At 43.6% G+C, this 19,620-nt stretch overlaps 1 protein-coding gene across 1 annotated transcript in view; it reads left to right on the top strand.

The window, feature by feature from the left end:
* The window catches only part of PRKCH (protein kinase C eta), a 212,454-nt gene extending 207,514 nt beyond the window's left edge, over positions 1–4,940 (top strand). The window contains exons 13-14 of the mRNA XM_014868498.3: positions 2,027–2,170; positions 3,628–4,940. Coding sequence (XP_014723984.3) covers positions 2,027–2,170; positions 3,628–3,774 — 291 coding nt within the window. The 3' untranslated portion in view covers positions 3,775–4,940. The remainder of the gene's footprint in view (positions 1–2,026; positions 2,171–3,627) is intronic.
* Positions 4,941–19,620: the final 14,680 nt, after the last annotated feature.

Genomic DNA, 19,620 nt, shown 5'->3' on the forward strand with positions numbered 1-19,620 from the left:
CTCAGAGAAGGTGCCAAGCTTGTGAAAGGGTTGTTCTGCCTGTCTCCATTCCCAGGGATGCAGTTTGTGGAGGAGGAAGAGCCGTGATTCGGTCTGCTTTTCCTCAGGCAGTGCCTTGCCACAGTGCCCCTCGGAAGCTCGACTTCAGTGCCAGAGGAGAATGGGCAAAGTCTCTTGGACACCGGGGCTTCTGCCACCCTGGCATCGAGAGCCCTGCACTGTTCCTCTTGCCCAGAAGAACAAGTTGTACCCACACATTCACAAGATGTCCTCTGCTCACATCATTGGCAGGCCTAGGAATTTCCCACAAGCCATCTGGTCTGTTTTGCCGTCCTTATATCCTGAGTTTCTTGCAACATTGTTTTTTTGTTAATTAGCTCTTAGAATAGACACTGCTAGTCTATCAGGGATTGCTTCCCATTGACTTTCCAAAAGAGAGAATCTACTCATTTCTTCTGTGTGTGTGTGTTCTCTTTCCTTTCTGAGTTGCACAGACTTATGCGGGGAGAGCCCAAGCTATTTCTCAGATACATAGTCGCTAAATGCACGCTGACCACTGTTTGTGCCTGGAGTGCTGACTGCTCCGATGGAAGCCATGTGGCTCTGGAGGCTCCTTTCACTGTCGGTTCCACCTCCTACCCAGTACCATCTGTGGCCTTGCACTCCTCGTGACTAGGAGAGAAGAGAAGCCATTAAACCCCATCAGTGTCTTCATCTTTAATTAGCTCACCTTTTTAGCATTTTATGAGGTTTATCTCGTCAGATTTGCATGGGGACTTTGGCAGCCTCCTCCCTCCACGTGATCATTTTCATTTGAAGCAACACTGGAGGCTTTGCGGCTTCAGACCCGGGCAGGGACGGCCACCTCCAAGCTCTGCCTTTTCATGTCCGCACCTTCAGGAAGATTTCCTTTTTATTTACTCTGGAAACTCTACTCCACAGCAATCTCTGTGAACTCAGCATTACTTTTGTCTTGTGTTCATAAAGCAGACATGGAAAGGGCTGCTCGGGGACCTGTGATAAGTTGTCATAAATTTGTTTAAAGATAACTTGATTTAAATTTAAAAACAAAACAACTTTTTACCCCAGGCAATTTTCTTTTGAAAATAGGAAATTAAGTTAGCTTAAGTGTCTTTGAAATTGAAAATCACTTTCTGGCCATGAAAAGTGAGGCATCTTGTGCTAGTCCTCGGTCAGGACGTGATCAGAACACCTTTATTGGCCATTTTGTGAAAGTAGATTTAGCCCAAAACATCTTGATGGGAAACTTCCTTGGGGCTGAGCTCCTAACTGCTATAATGACAGAGGATTTCTATACACATGTTGCTTGAATGTGTGGCAATGCTTGTTTTAGTTTTTGGTCTACGTAGCAAGATTCTCAGTCATTAAACATTTCAAAGTGGAAGAAGGGAGCATCTAGAAGAAACAAACTTTTTACTTAAAACTATATCTTTGTTGCAAAAAGAAAAGTGGTCAACTTTGTTTATCCTAGAGCCAGAACACAGAAGTTTACATTTTTCACCCTGCGGCTTCTTCACACGGATCTTCAAAATAATGACTTTGACTCTTCTCTCTGTGGTCTTGACAGAGAGCGGGAATCCTGGCTGCTGGTCAGGTCTCACAGAAAAATAGCACAGCTGTTCCTAAAAGTAGCCCCATTCATAAGACGCGGCCTCTCTGCAACTGCAGTGTTGGAGAAAGGCACACTATTTTATAAAGAGTTTCTTTTCTTTAAAGGGGAAAGAAAAATACATGGTATTTACAGGAAAGAAAACAGGACTCTTCTGCTTTATTTTAGAGGCCACGTCTGAAATGGAAATAGGGAAGGCCGTAAATACACACAAGCAATTGCACCTTTAAGGGATGATTCATTGGCTGTGCTGGCAGTGATGGAAAATTCAGCTAGTTAAGCGAGATCAGCCAGAAAGCCTCACGCAGGCTCCTCTGCCAGGGCTGATGCCTACCATCTTGTGACATACTTGTGTAAGGGATTGAATGATTGACTCTCTTTCTCTCCCTCTCTCAGTTCATGACCAAGAACCCCACCATGCGCTTGGGCAGCCTGACTCAGGGCGGTGAGCATGCCATTTTGAGACATCCTTTCTTTAAGGAAATCGACTGGGCCCAGCTGAACCATCGCCAAATAGAACCACCTTTCAGACCCAGAATCGTAAGTGTCCAAGATCGTCATAGTAGACTTTCTTCTTTCTTAAAACATCACAGTGTTCCGCCAAAGTCGTTTGAGCAGCTGGATGGTCCCTTATGGAATAACCGAACTAGAAGCTCAGCCTGACACTTTACAGGGCAGCCTCATCTGGTAGGAGGCCGGGCTCCTTGCCTTCCAGGTTACTTCTCACAAAGTTTTTACCTCTCGCTTGCCCTGGCTCCATCCTCCCTTAACCGAAGTTAAAATTTCCCAGGGGTCTAAGATGCCTTAGGGCATCTTAGAAACTTTCCAGGTTTCCCCAAAAGGTTTGGCTAACTGAGACATTCATTGTTCTTAGCCAGTTTCCTCGTGCTCCTTAGTCAGGGTGCCTTTGCCAAGCCTCCAAGGAAGTAGAGAGGGCATGAAATGCTACTTAATTCACTGTGCCTGACTCCTTGGCTTGGGGAGCCTGGGTCTGTAACAGCTGCTGCAGCACAGAGCTCTGGCCAGAACAGGCCAAGTCCCTTTTGACTGGAGAAGTGCTGGGAGCACCGAGGGTGTCTCCCCAAGCTAGGAAGCTGAGTGGGGTAGCATTCTTGAGCATGCTCCAGCTCTTGGTCTAAGAGGTAAGTCTTTCTCATCTGTGGGTCAAGAGATCCACAATGGGAAGGCAGAGAACTTGGCTAGCAGATGAAGAATTAGGGGGACAAGGGCTGCTCCAAAGGCATAGAAGTATCATTGAGTCAGATAAGAGAAGTGAGAGGTCTAACAATGGTAGAAATCATCTTTTCAGCATTTGTTTATAAAGATGTAAAATACCAACATTTCTAAATAATAGCTAACTTAATCAGTAACACCCTGCTAGGTTGGATACCAGGCCTCAGAGTTAAAAGCCACTTCCTTTAATGGGCATCCACCTCCATCTCCTTGGGATGAGGGAAAGCTTTGCCAACAGGATGTAATAAATCTGCTTGGTGAGTAAAGAGAGAGGCAGTTGTTCCCTAAACTCAGCGTTTCTAGTAAGTCTTTTGAGAAAATCTCTTCAAGCATATAGACCTGTGTGCAAACAGTAGGTGGGGCAAGTGTGAACTTACTCAACCTCAGTTGACAAATACAAGCTTGTGTGCCCCTCAGTAAGGTCCATTGAGAAGTAGCATGTCAGTGAAATATGGAGAGCAAAGGGTGAGTGAACTGGCTGGTTCAGGTGACCAAATTAATTCCTTAGCCTCCCAACCTAAGGCTGGCCTGCTCAGCAAGATTTTGATGGGGTTAGTGAATTGGTGGTTGCCAAATGCCGTAATAATACACAATGCAATAGAATTACTATAAAGTGCTGTTTAATCATAATCGTCAAAACTGTAAACAATGCTACTAAAAGAGTTGCAGAGCAGTTCTCTGAACTCATCGGACTGGGCTAAGTCCCGTGGAAGATGCGGAAGGCTCGAGTGCATAAAATCTGACCCTTGTTTCTTTTTTGACAGAAATCCCGAGAAGACGTCAGTAATTTTGACCCTGACTTCATAAAGGAAGAGCCAGTTTTAACTCCAATTGATGAGGGACATCTTCCTATGATTAACCAGGATGAGTTTAGAAACTTTTCCTTTGTGTCTCCAGAAATGCAACCTTAGTCTCATGGGGAATGAGAGAGATGGTATGAGAATCACAAGGGGATACAGATTTTCCAGGAATTTCCTTTGTGAAGAAGTCTCCAGCACCAACCTTAGAACAAGAACCTTCCCGCCAGGGAACAGGTGGAGAACTGTGTGGAAGGATGGACCTTCAAGAGATCAACTCTTTCAAGTCCTGATGGAGCCATGGTACTGGAAATAGTTGATACCGAAATGAGATTTCACGAAGAAATGTACTGCTCAACCTATGAGTTTCCATGGCTATTTCGGGCTTGGGATATTAACAGGAGCCAAAAGGAGAGAAGTTGTGAAGAATAAACTAGATCCTAGAAATTCTGAGCCAAACAGGCTTTTTACTTCAAGAGACAAGTTGAGACTTTGTACGGACCACTCTGTGCTCTTCTTTAAGCCAGTGAGCCGCTGATACTGGCACTCTGCAAGAAGTCTCTAAGTGCTAATGAAGAATTTAAAGATAAGGACATGAATCGCTTTCCAAATAGAATGATTTCCTCTGAAGAAACAAAAAGTGGTATTCATAAAACTCACAACTTAGAGCCCGATCTTGAAAACAGATGTCGAGCACCAAGACAAGCTATTCCAGCTTGTTCTGCTCCTTCGTTTCATAGCTATTTATTGTGTCCAGTGAGACGGTGCCACAATCCCCAGTAGTATAAACAACAGATTTTCGTTGACCAGGCTTTCATTCTAGAGTCCATTAATTTACCAGAGTGGTGTTTGCGTTCTGTGCAATGCCTCTCCACATTGAATATGTCATACTTCTTTGTCTGCACATAACTCTTTTTTCACAGAAGGCTCACTGCCGTGACAGCAACTCTTTGCAAAACCAGCAGGCGAGCTAGAGGTGCCTGCTGCCTGCTGACTTGTGGGATCTCCTCTTGGGCAATGTGTCAGTGTCACTCTGGACTCATAAGTGAAGAATTGCACACCACTCACGTCAGTGACCATACTCATGGCTTAAACATTAGCAGTTTATTTAAATTATATTTCAAGAGACAAAGATGTTTGTTTGGTATGCATTTTAATAATTAGAAATGGCTCTTGTAAACAGGAAATTTATCAGAGAAGGACCTTATAATATGTACCCATATATGCAGTTGGAGAATTTTATCTAGCTGGAAATAAATGCATTTTGTAGCAAAAGGAAATTTTTTGTCTAGAAGAATTTGTCCCATCCCCACTAGGAGAGTAGACAGCTAATTAAAATGAAAGCTTTGAGCAGAATGGATAGAACTTTTGACTTAAAGCAAAATCCTGAGAGGGAAGGTTGGTATAACCTTCTGCGTATCCCTTACGAGAACGTGGCCTGTCTCTTACTGACCAAAATTTCTGTTCTGAGTCAGTCAGGGTCATGACTGCTAAGCATTGCTGCAGCAGACTGACCCTCAGACTCTCAGTGGCTAGACAGAATGTTTATTTCTCATCCACGTAAAGTATAGTGCAAGTTCCATGGCCCTCTTCCATCTTGGAACTATGCCATCTGGAAAATGTAGCTTCTAAGGTCACCATAGCACAAGAAGACAGAGATGGAGGAGATGCTCGCTGCCTAACTCGCCCTCTGAGAAGGGACACACATCACCTCTGCTCACATATGATTGGCCAGACCATGGCCTCCCTCTAACTACAAACGAGATGGGGAATTACAGAGCAGCCAAGGGGTATCTGGCTAGTAGTGCCAGTCTCTGTTGGGGGCTCTTTTTTGCATCCCAAGGTGAAAGATGACTTTTGAATGACTAGAGTGGCAAGGAGCCTCCCTTGACGTTTGTTTGGCACTCCGTTCAGTGGCACTCTCACCTACGTGATTTCGCTAGGTCTGCACACTATCCCTGTGAAGTAATGGGTTACTCCACCTCTGTTTCCAGCGTAAATACCGTGGTACATTGTACAAATGGGAAGAGGAGAGGCTCAGAGCCGTTGAGTTAGTGGGTTGCCCAAAGGTTTCAGAGTTAGTAAGGAACCGAGCCAGTCTAGAGTTTAATTCTTTGAAGTTCTAATCCAGCACACTTCTGGAAAGGGAGGGATTGTTCTGACTTTAGGACTTTATGGCCTTCACAGCCACTTTGCGGCTCAGGGTCTCCTATTGCTCTGTGGGGCTGACGGGCTGCTTGGTACGGTTTATTCCACACTGGTAAAGACCCATGAAGAATAAAGCATGCCTCCTGTGTTCGTTTACAAAATCCGTTATCATAGCCCTGCAGAGGACCCAGATGTCCCCTTTGATGAGTCTCTGCAATCACTCAGCAGCTTCCCTCTTCACAATCTATTCTCAAGCCTACTAACTTGGTCCCCGAGTTTGGGTTAAGTCCATTCTTTTAAGGTAATTCCAGACCTATCAGATAGACTATCAACAGCCAATGACTTTGCTATGATAGGATTTCCGGTGCCTCTTCCCTTTATTCTCCTCTTTCATATGAAGAGAGAGGAAGTACAGGATGTTTACCCGTAACTCAGAGTCTCCAACTCCAGGGTAAGAGCTCCGCTTCGCATCCCTCATCAGTTCTCCTAAACCTCGCATCCCTTCCGAGGATCACAAGGCTGCCCGCCCGTGCTTCCTGGAGCAGGCTACCCGCTTGCTGGCCACGAGCCGTTCGATCAGCAGGTACCGAGTCTGCTGGCACTGCCGGATTCCCTGAGTTCAGCTGGCAGCATGGGGGTCAAGACGAGGTCACGCTTACCCTTCCCTGTCTCAGAACCTTGGATAGGGAACCTTGAGAAATCCTTGTCATCCTGCCATCTTCCCCAGCCAGGCCTCATCCCCACAGCCATTTGCCCCTACTTTCCCTACTATTCCACACCAACCTGAGTTAGACTGCGGTCTCGAGTATCTGAAAGGAGAACTACAAAGTTTTTGCTTTGAGTTGGTTATCAGCCTGTGACTGCAGAAGAAGTTTCTACTTCACAATACTGCCCAATACTTAGTGCAGCTTTCTCATGTGTGAGGCTCTGCTCCAAACACTGTAAATGCATTTACTCAGTCAGTACCCCAAGAGGTGGGGGCTCATCTTCATGTGCAGATGGGGAAAGTGAGTTAAGTAACTCGTCCGAAGTCATACGACTAAAGCAGTGGGGGTAGGATTTGGACCAGGTGGGTTCACTCTAGAGTCCCTGCTTTTGGCCCAGTTTGGTGAGGTTCTTCTATTAAGGCCAATTCTGTTTTTCCCACTTTTGTGGGGTTTCGAGAACAATGAAAAGGGCATAAACCAGGATTAGCAGGGAGCACTGACTAAACTGCCAGCTGGCCAGGACAGCATTAGTCACCCCGTCTGTGGAACCATTATCAGCAGTGAGATTGTATGACGTGCGTGTCCTAGAGCTGCTCACTCCTCTAGAGGAACCGGGGCTGGCCCGAGTGACGCAATCGGGACTTAGACCTTCCTGAGAACTGGGAAATAGTCTGGGTCAAAGGGGATCCTGTAAACCCGTCGGAACCCCTGGGTAACCTCTAAGCCTTGGTGGGGTTTCCAGTCCTTCCGTCTCTCTTCCTGGAGGAGCCTCTTCATGTTTCAGTAACTCCTCACCGCCCACCCTGCTGGCTCGTGGGGCATTACCGGAAAGAAGGTGTGCAGCCTGGGGCAGCTGCCTGTTAGGGCTACAGAGCCGATGTAACTTGGTAGCAAAGAAAAGAGCAAAAAGAAAAACACACCATTTATCATGCATTGATCTCAATCAGGTACACATTGCCTTGAAAACAGTCCAGCCACAGATTTGGCCTTGATCATATCACGGGCCAATGCTCTGAAGCTTCGAGTCTTCTTTATTCCCAGGTTTGGTCACCCTGATTGCTTAATCCGGCTGTGTTGAATTAACATGACTAGACAGCCCACTGTGATTGCCCCTGGCTCAGAGTCACACTAGGTCCTATAACTTCTCATTTTATGTCATCTGAGGATAAGACAGAAGATACAGCATGAGACGTTTGCAGTGGAAATGAGCCTGTGGTCATATGTTCTTCTGAACTGAGTTGCAGGTTGGACAGAGCAGCTATAAATGGGGCTTTGTCGTCTCCCTTCTTTCCTGTGTTGAATTAGAACCAGAGTGAGGGGAGCCACCCTCAGCTTCACCCGGCTCAGCTGCCCCCCATCACTCCACTCCCTGTCGGTTGTTCTTTTTCTCCTGCCCACTTCCTCGCTCTTTACTGCCCAGCGTAATAAGTTGGTTCTTTGCTCTCTCCCTTCATCTGTCATCTGATTTTCGGAGCCCAACCTGTCATAGAGCCAGTTTCCAACCACCAAGAAGACATAAAATCCTAATTTACATATTTATTTTATAGGCTTTTTTTAGAGCCCAGAAAAGGCAGCCACTTTTCCCATGTATTTCTGCGTCTTTGGCATCACCCAGTCTCAGCTCTCGCCCCGGCATAGACTGCCTGTGAGAGCAACTCTGCCTGCCCTGCCCCCGTGGTTCTAGGAGGCAGGATGACACAGAAGGGACTTGAGTCGAGTGCAGACCTGTGCACTGAATCTGCTGCTTCCTGTGTGTTCTAGGGGAAAGGTAGTCTTTTCCCCAGACTTTTTGTTCTCACTTGTGAAATAGGACTGAGCCCAGCACCTGCCCACCTTGTGTTAGTACTGCTGGGATTCACTGTGATGTTCTATGTCAAGCACTCTCCCCAGGGCTGAGACAGAGAAAACGCCCCGTCACCGTTAGCAATTATTCCTGTCAGCTATTCCAGAAGACCAAGGGGACTCGCATGAGATGTCCCAAAAATCGGCAGAATGGGACACCGACGATCTCCATGCTGCCCCTCTCCCCCGATGGGGATGCTGTGCCGGCTCCAAGTTAAAGAGATTTTACTTTTCTTACAGTTTTAGGTTTTAGTTTTCTCACAGTTGGCTGTGGAGATTTCTCAGGAGACTCTTTTAAAAACTTCTCCTAGGATGTTTTGAGTCGCTCCTGCCCCGATTGACGTACAAGATCAGTATTAAGCTTGAAACTCTGCTGCTCACCCTAAACAGGAGAGGCTAAGAAATATCCATGGTTTTCCCTAAAATGGCTGTCCTCTCAAGCCTTTCAGGAATTCTTTTGTTCTGACAGATTTAACCTGAAGGTACATTTAACTCACTCCTGACCAAATAACACAGAGACCACATCCCAACACCAGTACCTGCTGGGCACCCTCTGGAAACTCAACATGCCTGGGGACCAGTCCAGCAAAGACAGTCACCAAGTCCTGGCATGCCGAAGGGTTTAAAGCTAATAATCGAGCCAAGGGCCTTTTCTTCTTAGATTAAAACGTCTGCTAAGAAGTTTCTAGTAAAATGAGCAAGGCTGTAGTGTATTCTTACTAGACACTGGGCCAGAGCACCCGCATCCCTGTGCCAGAACTTCCAGACCTCCCAGAATTGCCTTTCACATGCCACCAAGGCAGTTCCCCCCTCACAGAGACTTCATTCTTCTTAGGGCTTGGACCATAGCTAGAAGAATTTAGGCCAGACAAGGTGAAGATTGTGTAGGCACTGAGTGTGGTCAAACACTCAAGTGGGTTGCAGAAGTTGAGACAGGAATCTTCTTTGGAGACATTTCAAATTAGAAACAAGGATATTCTAGTAGTCACTTGATCTGACGGTGTCAGAAATACCCAGATGATCCCTTGAGTTCTTCCAGCCTTGTACCCTTAGTTCTCATGACGAAGGGGAAGCAGAGGGGTACATTTGACCAGTAGCTGTCAACCCCATAACACTCTCTCCACACACAAGATTCCCATCACTCGGATTGCCTCCCAGTCCATCTCTGTGCAACCTTCGCACCCTAGCACACCCAAGCACCCTCTCTGTGCGTTCCCTCAATCCCAAAGCCCCTTAGGCTCATGCAGCTCACTTGTCCCTGCGATCACGTAGCAATATCTCACACCTGGCTGCCTTTCATATCCTCAGGCTCGCTCATACGTGGAAAGGAAAAACGCCTTCTAAAGTTCAGTTCAGCACAAGATCACGAGAAGAACGAGGCGCCTCCAGCAACCGATTATAGAGCACTTGTGGACTAAAGAGAAAGCAATATTCTTCAACTCTGCTCCTTGTTTTCTTCTTGAAGAAAACGATTTTCAAGAGGAAAAGGGTAGAACAATCATTGATAAAATGAATTGTAGCCCAAAGTAGATAAAGAGATTGTATAAAGCACTCAGGTGAGTACAGGCAAAACTGTAGAACAGAATTATTCAACCAGTACTTTATGAGCACCAGAAGGGGTAGGCAAGGGTTCATGAAAACAAGTCTTGAAAATCTAATCTCATTTTCTTCCTTGGTGGTTGCTAGACTGGTTGATCAGGGATACGTGATGGGTTTCACAGAGCTGAGCTTCAGCAGCACACGTGACAGTCTCACTTCCTTGTGGCCAAGCTGGATTCAGTGCACAATAGTACCCAAAGTATGGCGATTAATAGATTAGTATCAATCTAGAGTAGTTTTCTGCAACCTTGTGACCCCTGCCCTCCTTGGATTAACAGACAAATGTCACATCTTCCTTTAATCTTATTTTAGATTTCAAACGGTCAACATGACAACCAACCACAAAAATCAGACAGAGACAAAGCGCTACTTTGTTTTCAAACTCCACAAGCCCTCCCAGGAGATTCTGATACAGAAGAGTGAACTGGAGCTTAGAGACACATTCACTCAGGAGACCGATGTGCTGAGCACCGCCGATATACCAGGCATGTTCTTGTGACTGGGAAAATAGGATGAAAAAACACTCAAAGATTCATGCATTCATGAAATATGCATCCTAATCTAGAGATGCTATATTGTTTGCCCAAATTAACCCACTCAAGGGAAAGGCATTCTTGTGGTCTTGTCTTCCTCGTAATTACATCCATGGCACCTGGCACATTGTAGGTACTTAAGAAATAAGTGCTGTTGAATGATGCAATGAGAGCTGGGTGTCAAACATACATTTTTTTACTCCAAAGATAATACTATTTCACAGCTCTATGCTGGAACAAATCTAAGAAATAAATTTAACCTGTATTTGGGTCTGAAAAAGCTAATTATATCAGGACAAGATGGAGGTGATAGGATTCAACAGTATGAATAAAAAATTAGGCAGAGACAAAGAGCATAAATTCAATATATGGATCCCTCCAATACATATTTATTAGGATTTATCAGACCTTTTTGCAAATGATGGGGACGCTAGAGGAAGCAAGACAGTCATAGTCCCCACCATCCTGGTTTACAGTCCAGCGAATAAACAACAGCAGGGTGCTGTGGCTGCCAAAAAAATAAAAATACAATCTAGGCTCTAGAGTTCCAACTGTGGTATCTCAGATAAGGGCAATAATGAGCCCCGCTGAGCTTTGCCATGATTAGACTGGGCCTGGAAAAGTGGACTCAACTCTGGACACCAGCATGGAGAGAGAGAAAGTTCCATCATGTTCAGAGAAGGGTGAGCTGAATGATGAAGGGAGCAACAAGCATGTAACACAGCAAGAGGTGGAAACCAGGGGTGAGTCTGAGAAGAAGCGGCAGGATGATATCCTAGCACCCTCAAACATATGAAAAACTACTGTAGTGGTCATTAAGGCTGCTCTCCAAATAGTTCCCACTCTCTGCCTTCTGGGCTTGTAGTAAGAGCCCCTTTGAGGCCACATAACGGACAGGTGAAGCCACAGGAATAGTTCTAGACAATGAGTTAAGAGCAGAATGATGTACAATGCTTGCAAGCTGGGACATTTCAGTGCTGCTGAGAGACTCCCTTTTCCTCCAGTGAATGGCCATGTTGAGAGATGACGACTGGGCTCTGACAGTCTGGGTCCCTGAGTGATTAACATGAGCCAAGCCCTCAGCCAACCCCTGGTGGACATTTTGCATGAGCAAGAAATAATTATTGTTATTTTTATTATTGTTGTTTAATGGCAGTTGTTTGCCACTGCAGCATAACCAAGTCTATCCTGACTGATGTTTGCCATATGGAGAGGGCTAGTCTGGTAATTTATAGCCCCTAGGGTTAGAACTAGGATCATGTCAGGCTGCAACAGGGGTTACAGAATGTTTTAGCATAGAAACGAACTTTTTCCACAAAGATACTCAAATGTGTAATCGACTTCCTTGGGAGGAAGGAGTTCATCATCACTGGACATCTTCAAACAGTCTACAACCCTTGTTGGGGTGATGGACAGGAGTTCACACTGGAAAATCACAGAGATGGCCCTCCCAACCTTGAGAGACCATCATGCCACAGTCTGGAACGGGCTTAGCAAGCACATTATAATTGTGTTGCTCCCCCGGCCGACTGGGGCAGGCCTGGAGTTGGCTTACCATAATGTTTCCTCTGGCCACATGCCCAGGCCCCTGCTGCTTTCACTGTACAAACACAGTCACGAATCTGTGCTCAGCATTGCTGGGGGCTCAGCAAGTGTGTATAAAAGTACATCAGCTCAGATGGCAAAGAGATAAAGCAAACAGTAACAGCTCTCTTGGCTCCCCATCACGCAGGAAGAGGAATAGTCCTCTGGGACTCCTGTCTGCATCATTAGCATCCTGGAGGCATTAGGAAACCTCTGAAGTTCACCCTATTGGATTGTCCCTCATTAAGCTTATCCGCCTTCTAGGAACAAGAGCTAAGCATCCTTCCTAACAAGGCAGAACTCCAGCATAAAGATCTGCTCCGGGGAGATATGTGTTGAGAGAAAGCTCTGTTTGGAAGGTAGGGGAGAAACATGGATCTCAGCGTCAAAGGCTGGCTTTGAGCACCTGCCCTACTTTCAGAGGTTTGCCAGAGCGGCTCCTACCGCTTCTCAAGACTGACTGTACACCTCTCCTCCCGAGTTAGTGCTCAGTGAGCTGACAAAGGTAGCTTAAAATTGGGCATGGTGGGAAGATTCACACCATGAAAACTGGTAAATGCTACAAATAAAGGTTTTGTTTTTGTTTCGGGGGCAGGTGTGGTTGGGGGCGGGTGTGGTGACAGCTTACCAGCACACCCCTGGTAATAGTGAGAAAATCATAGTCTTTAGAACCAGGCTGACCTGGGTTCACTCTGGCTCCACTACTCACTAGCTGTTGTCATTAGGGAGAAAGTATTGAAACTTCTGTGAACCTGAGTTTCCTTGTCTGTAAAATGGGGATAATAATGAAAATCAAATTATGAACTACCTCAGCAGGTAGTGTGAGGGTCAAAAGAGATAATGTCTACAGATCACCTACTGAACTAAGCAAAGTTCCTTCACCTTGGGGCGCATGCAGACAACCAGCTCCAGAGACAGAAAAAGACCACCCTTGAATCACGGCCTTTTTTTTCTTATGTGTAAAACCTTCCCAGAAGTTTTCCAGCTTCATATCCTCATATCCTATTGGCCAGCTTAACATCACATGACCACAGCTAAAGCTAGTCACTTGACAAGGGAAACGGAAGCCAAGCTACAGCTCTTGAGGGTGCCCTGGAACCCCAGGTGAGATTTTGAAAGCTCTCCAGATGGTTTCAAGATGCAGTTAGAATACAGGACCAGTGGCTCAGAGTCTAAGCCTTAGAAAAATTATGACAGCCTGCTGGGGCTGAGAGGGATTCATTCTCCCCTCAAGAACAAGGATGGAGGACAAAATAAGGGTTCTAGGAACGTGGGAGGATGGTGGAGGGAGGATGGTTGTTCATCAGGTAACCACCACTTTGGGCCCCCGTCTCCATTCCCGGCTACTGGACCTTCCAGGGCCAGAGAGCTCAGTGGGGAAACCAGAAACCTTAAGAAATGGTTGTTCTTTTTTTTTTTTTTTAAAGATTGGCACCTGAGCTAACAACTGTTGCCAATCTTCTTCTTCCTTTGTTTTCTTCTTTTCCTCCTCTCCTCAAAGGCCCCCAGTACATAGTTGTATATCCTAGTTGTGCGTGTCTCTGGTTGTGCTATATGAGATGACACCTCAGCATGGCCTGATGAGCAGTGCCATGTCCATGCCCAGGATCCGAACCAGCAAAACCCTGGGCAGGCGAAGCAGAGCACACGAACTTAACCACTTGGCCCCGGGACCAGCCCCTTTCTTTTTCTTTTTGAAGATTTTTTTTTCAAAGATTGGCCCTGAACTAACATGTGTTGCCAATCTTTTTTCTTCTTCTTCTTCTCCCCAAAGCCCCCCAGTCTATAGTTGTATGTTCTAGTTGTGGTCCTTCTGGTTGTGCTGTGTGGGATGCCGCCTCAGCATGGCTTGGTGAGTGGTGCTAGGTCCGTGCCCAGGATCCAAACCGGTGAAACCCTAGGTGGCCAAAGCAGAGCACACGAACTTAACCACTGGGCCATGAGGCCGGCCCCTGAAATGGTTGTTATTAAAGGTGAGACACACAACTGTTTGAAAACAGAAATGAAGTATTGGATTACGATTTGAGAAAATAAGGGGTGAGAGGGAGAAGGTCAAGAAAGCTTTTGCAGTTGTGGTTCAAGATGGCGACATAGGAGGTTCCTGAACTCCCCTCTTCCTATGGAATACCAAATCTATAGCCATACAGATCAATTTCCTCTGAAAGGAATCCAGACACTAGCTGAGTGACTCCTACACATCAGGTGAATGACAACAAACACACATTGGAAAGGGTAGGAGAGGCTGAGACACAACCTTGCTGTTAACCCCACCCCCAGTGCAGTGACACAAAACTGAGAAGGAACTCACAACTCCCAGCTTCTCCCTGAGGAATGAAGGATTTAGACCTCAAATCTGGTGCCCCAACTTTTAAGACTTTCCACCTGAGAGATGGGCTCCCAAAACATCTAGCTCTGAAAGTCAATGGGGCTTGTGTCCATGAGACCCACAAGGCTATAGTGAAGTCAGAAACAGTTCTTAACAGACTCCTGCAGACTCACCAGGCTATCCCTCCGGGGCCCAGCACAGAGGCAGCAAAATTAAATGTCAAGCACCATCTTTGCGCTCTGCCTCTGCCTCACTCCAGGTTGCCAGTATCTCCCAAAAAGGAGCTTGTGTACACACCTGGCACCCTGGCTTTTGTGGCTACCACTCAGGGGATGCACCCTTTGATTGCTTGACTCTGGCGGCCAGCAGGGCTTACATTTGTGGGTTCCACAGGACTGTAAAAGACAGAGAAACAGTTCTTAACCAGCTATCCACCCAAGGCACAATACAGAGGCAGCAGACTGAAATGCTGAGTCTTTCCATGACAGAGAACTATTTGCAGATCTTAAAAGCTGCAGCCTGAGAGTCAGGCTTCTAATTTAACACATATCAAGGGGCTGACTGCAATCCTCTCCAGAGACCAGGGAGGCCAGTTGGCACCATCTTCACGCTTTCCCTCTGCACCAAGCCAGGTCGCCAGTGTCTCTGAGAAAGGAGCTGTGCATACATCTAGTATCCCAGCTATTGTGGCTGCCACTCAGAGGACACATCCCTGAGAGTCTTGTGGCCAGTGGGGCTTGTGTTTATGGATTTAATGGGATGATAGCAAACAAAGAAACAGTTCTTAACCTGCTCTCCCTCTAGGGCCCAGTGAAGAGGGAACAGACAGAAACACTCATCTCCAGTCTTCCCCTGAAGGAGGTAGATTGGCATATTTTAAAAGTTGCTGCCTGAGGGTGCAGTTTCTAATCAGCCTACATCTATGTATTGACTGAGGTCCTCGCCTTTGGGACATTGACAGGTCTTGGCACCCCTTCAACTACTGGGAACCACTAAGAACAAAAATGGCTGCTTAGACAAACACAACATTTTGAGAGACAACCAAGAGCTAAGACAGGGTTGAACAATAAGGTTCATTCCTACGTGAGGCCACTTCTTCAAGCCTGGGAGAGGTAGCTCTTTTATCTAATGCATGGAAACTAACACAGAGAGTTGAGGAAAATGAAAAACAAAGGAATATGTTTCAAACAAAAGAACAAGATAAAACCCCAGAAAAAGACCTTAGTGAAATGGAGATATGTGATTTACCTGTTAGCTCAAAATAACAGTCATAAAGATGCTCACTGAGGTCAGGAGAACAATGAACAAAGAGAGAATTTCAACAAAGAGATAGAAAATATACGAAAGTGCCAAACAGAAATCACAGAGCTGAAGAATACAATAACTAAACTGAGAAGTTCAATAGAGGGGTTCAACAGCAGACTATACGAAGGAGAAAAAGGATCAGTGAATCCAAAGACAGCGCAGCACAATTGATCTCATCAGAGGAGCAGAAAGAAGAAAGAACGAAAAACAGTAAAGATAGGTTAAGGAACTTATAGGACAACATCAAGTGGACCAGTATTCACATTATAAAGATCCCAGGAGAAGAGAGAGAAAAGGGTAGAAAACTTATTTGAAGAAATAATAGCTAAAAAGCTCCCTAACCTGGGGAAGGAAACAGATGTCTATATCCAGGAAGTCCAGAGAGTTCCAAATAAGATGAACCCAAAGAGACTCACACCAAGAGACATTATAATTAAATTGTCAAAAGTTAAAGACTGGGGCTGGCCCAATGGCCGAGTGGTTAAGTTCACATGCTTCACTTTGGTGGCCCAGGGTTTTGCTGGTTTGGATCTTGGGGGCAGACATGGCACCGCTCATCAGGCCATGCTGGGGCAGCATCCCACATAGCACAAGCAGAGGCACTCACAACTAGAGTATACAACTATGTGCTAGGGGGCTTTGGAGAGAAGAAGGGAAAAAAAATGAAAAGGAAAAGAAAATTGGCCACAGTTGTTAGCTCAGGTGCCAATCTTTAAAAAAAAAAAAAAAATTAAAGACAAGGAGAGAATCTTAAAAGCAGCAAGAGAAAAACATCTTGTTATATACCAGGAAAACTCCATAATACTTTCAGCAGATTTTTCAGCAGAAGCTTTACAGACCAGATGAGAGTGGTACAATATATTCAAAGTACTGACAGGAAAAAATGGCCAACGAAGAATTCTCTACCCAGTAAAGCTGTTGTAGGAGAGGGAAAGAGTTTCCCAGACAAGAAAAGCTGAAGGATTTCATCATCACCAGAAAGGCCTTACAAGAAATGTTAAAGGGATTTCTTTAAGCTGAAATGAAAGGGCACTAACCAGTAACAGGAAAACATGGAAGTATAAATCTCACTGGTAAAGGTAAACGTATGGTAAGATTTGGAATAATCTAATGTTGTAATGGTGAGTTAATCACTTATAAATCTAGTATGAAAGTTAAAATAAAAAGTAGTAAAATTAACTATAGCTATAATGATTTGCTAAGGGATACACAAGATAAAAAGATGTAAACCATGACATCAAAAACATAAAACATGTGGTGAGGGAGAGTAAAAATGTAGAGCTTTAGAATGTGTTCAAATTTAAGTTGTTAGCAATTTAAAAGAGACTTATAAATATAAGGTGTTTTATGTAGGCCTCTTGGTAACCACAAGCAAAAATATATAGTAGATACACAAAAGATAAAGGAATCCAAGCTTACCACTAGAGAAAATCATCAAATTACAAAGGGAAAAAGCAAGAGAAGAAAGGAGCAAAGGAATTACAAAACAGTAGGAAAACAATTAACAAAATGGCAATAATAAGTCCATATTCATGAATAATTACTTTAAATGTAAATGGACTAAATTCTCCCATTAAAAGATAGAGAGTGGCTGAACGGATTTAAAAAAAAATAATAATAAGACCCAACTATGTGTTGCCTGAAGGAAACTTACTTCAACTTTAAAGACACACACAGACTGAAAGTGAAGGGATGGAAAAAGATATTCTATGCAAATAGAAACTAAAAGAAAGCTGAGGTAGCTACACTTTTATAGACAAAATAGACTTTAAGACAGACTGTAATAGACAAAGAAAATCATCATATAATAACAAAGAAGCCAATCCAACAAGAGGATATAACATTTGTAAATATTTATGTACCCAACATAGGAGCACCTAAATATATAAAGCAAATATTAACAGACCTAAAGGGAGAAATAGACAGCAACACAATAATAGTAGGGGACTTCTATAACTCACTTATATCAATGGATAGATCATCCAGACAGAAAATCAATAAGGAAACATTGGCCTTAATTGATACATTAGACCAGATGGACTTAACAGACATATACAGAACATGCCATCCAAAAGCAACAGAATACACATTCTTCTCAAATTCTCATGGAACATTCTCCAGAATAGATCATATCTTAAGCCACAAAACAAGTCTTAATACATTTAAAAATATTGAAATCATATCAAGCATCTTTTCCAGCCACAATCATATAAAACTAGAAATCAATTGCAAGAATAAAACTGAAAAATTTATAAATATGTGTAGCTTAAACAAACAACAAATGAGTCAAAAAAGAAATCAAAAGAGAAATCAAAAAATACCTTGAGACAAATGAAAATGGAAATCCAACATGCCAAAACTTATGAGATGCAGCAAAAGCAGTCCTAAGTGGGACAGTCTAAGTAATAAACACCTACATTAAGAAACAAGAAAGATCTCAAGTAAACAACCTAACTTTACTCCTCAAGGAAGTAGAAAAAAAAGAACAAATCCCAAAGTTAGTAGGAGGAAGGAAATAACAAAGATCAGAGCAGAAATAAATGAAAGAGACTAAAAAGACAATAGAAAAGATCAATGAAACTAAGAGCTGCTTTTTGAGAAGATAAAATAGGCAAACCTTTAGCTAGAGTCATCAAGAAAAAGCAAAGAGGGTTCAAATAAATAAAATCAGAAATGAAAGAGGAGATGCTACAACTGATACCACAGATATATAAAGGATCATAAGAGATTACTATGAATGATTACACACCAACAAAATGGACAACCTAGAAGAAACTGATAAATTCCTAGAAACATGCAATCTACCAAGGCTGAATCAAGAAGAAATAGAAAATCTGAACCAAGCAATTACTAGTAAGGAGATTAAATAAGTAGTCAAAAACTTCCCAACAAACAAAAATCCAGGACCAGATGGCTTCACTAGTGAATTCTATGAAACATTTAAAGGATAATTATTACCAATCTTTCTCAAAATAGAAGAGGAGAGAATACTTCCAAACTCATTTTATGAAGCAAGGATTACCCTGATACCAAAACCAGACAAGAACACTACAAGAAAAGAAAATTACAGGCCAATATCCCTGAGGAACATAGGTGCAAAAATCCTCTACAAAATATAAGCAAACTGAAGTCAACAATACATTAAAAGGATCATATATCATGATCAAGTAGGATTCGTTCCAAGTAGGATGGTTCAATATCCACAAAGCCATGTTAACAAACTGAAGGATAAAAATCATGTGATCATCTCAATAGATGCAGAAAAAATATTTGACAAAATTCAACATCCTTTCTTGATAAAACCTCTCAACAAATTGTTTATAGAGGGAATGTACCTCAACACAATAAAGGTCACATAAGACAAACCTACAGCTAACATTATACTCAGTAGTCAAAAACTGAAAGCTTTTCCTCTAAGATCAGCAACACAATAAGGATGCCCACTCCTGCCACTTTTATTCAACATAGTAATAGAAGTCTTAGCCCAAGCAATTAGACAAGAAAAAGAAATAAAAGACATCCAAATCAGGAAGGAAAAAGTAAAACTGTTTCTATCTGCAGATGAAATGATACTATATATAGAAAACCCTAAAAACTCCACCAAAAAACTATTAGAACTAATAAATGAATTCAGCAAAGTTGTAGGAAACAAAATCAACATACAACACAGATCAGTTGCATTTTTATACACCAACAATGAACTATCAGAAAAAGAAATAAAGAAAATAATCCCATTTACAATTGCATCAAAAAGAATAAATTACCTAGGAATAAATTTAACCAAGGAGGTGAGAGACCTGTACACTAAAAACTGTAGACTTTGATGAAAGAAACTGAAGACACAAATAAATGGAAAATTTGGTATTCATGGATTGGAAGAATTAATATTGTTAAAATGTCCATACTACCCAAAGCA

This window comes from Equus asinus, chromosome 7 (assembly GCF_041296235.1).
Source record: "Equus asinus isolate D_3611 breed Donkey chromosome 7, EquAss-T2T_v2, whole genome shotgun sequence".
Taxonomy (NCBI): domain Eukaryota; kingdom Metazoa; phylum Chordata; class Mammalia; order Perissodactyla; family Equidae; genus Equus; species Equus asinus.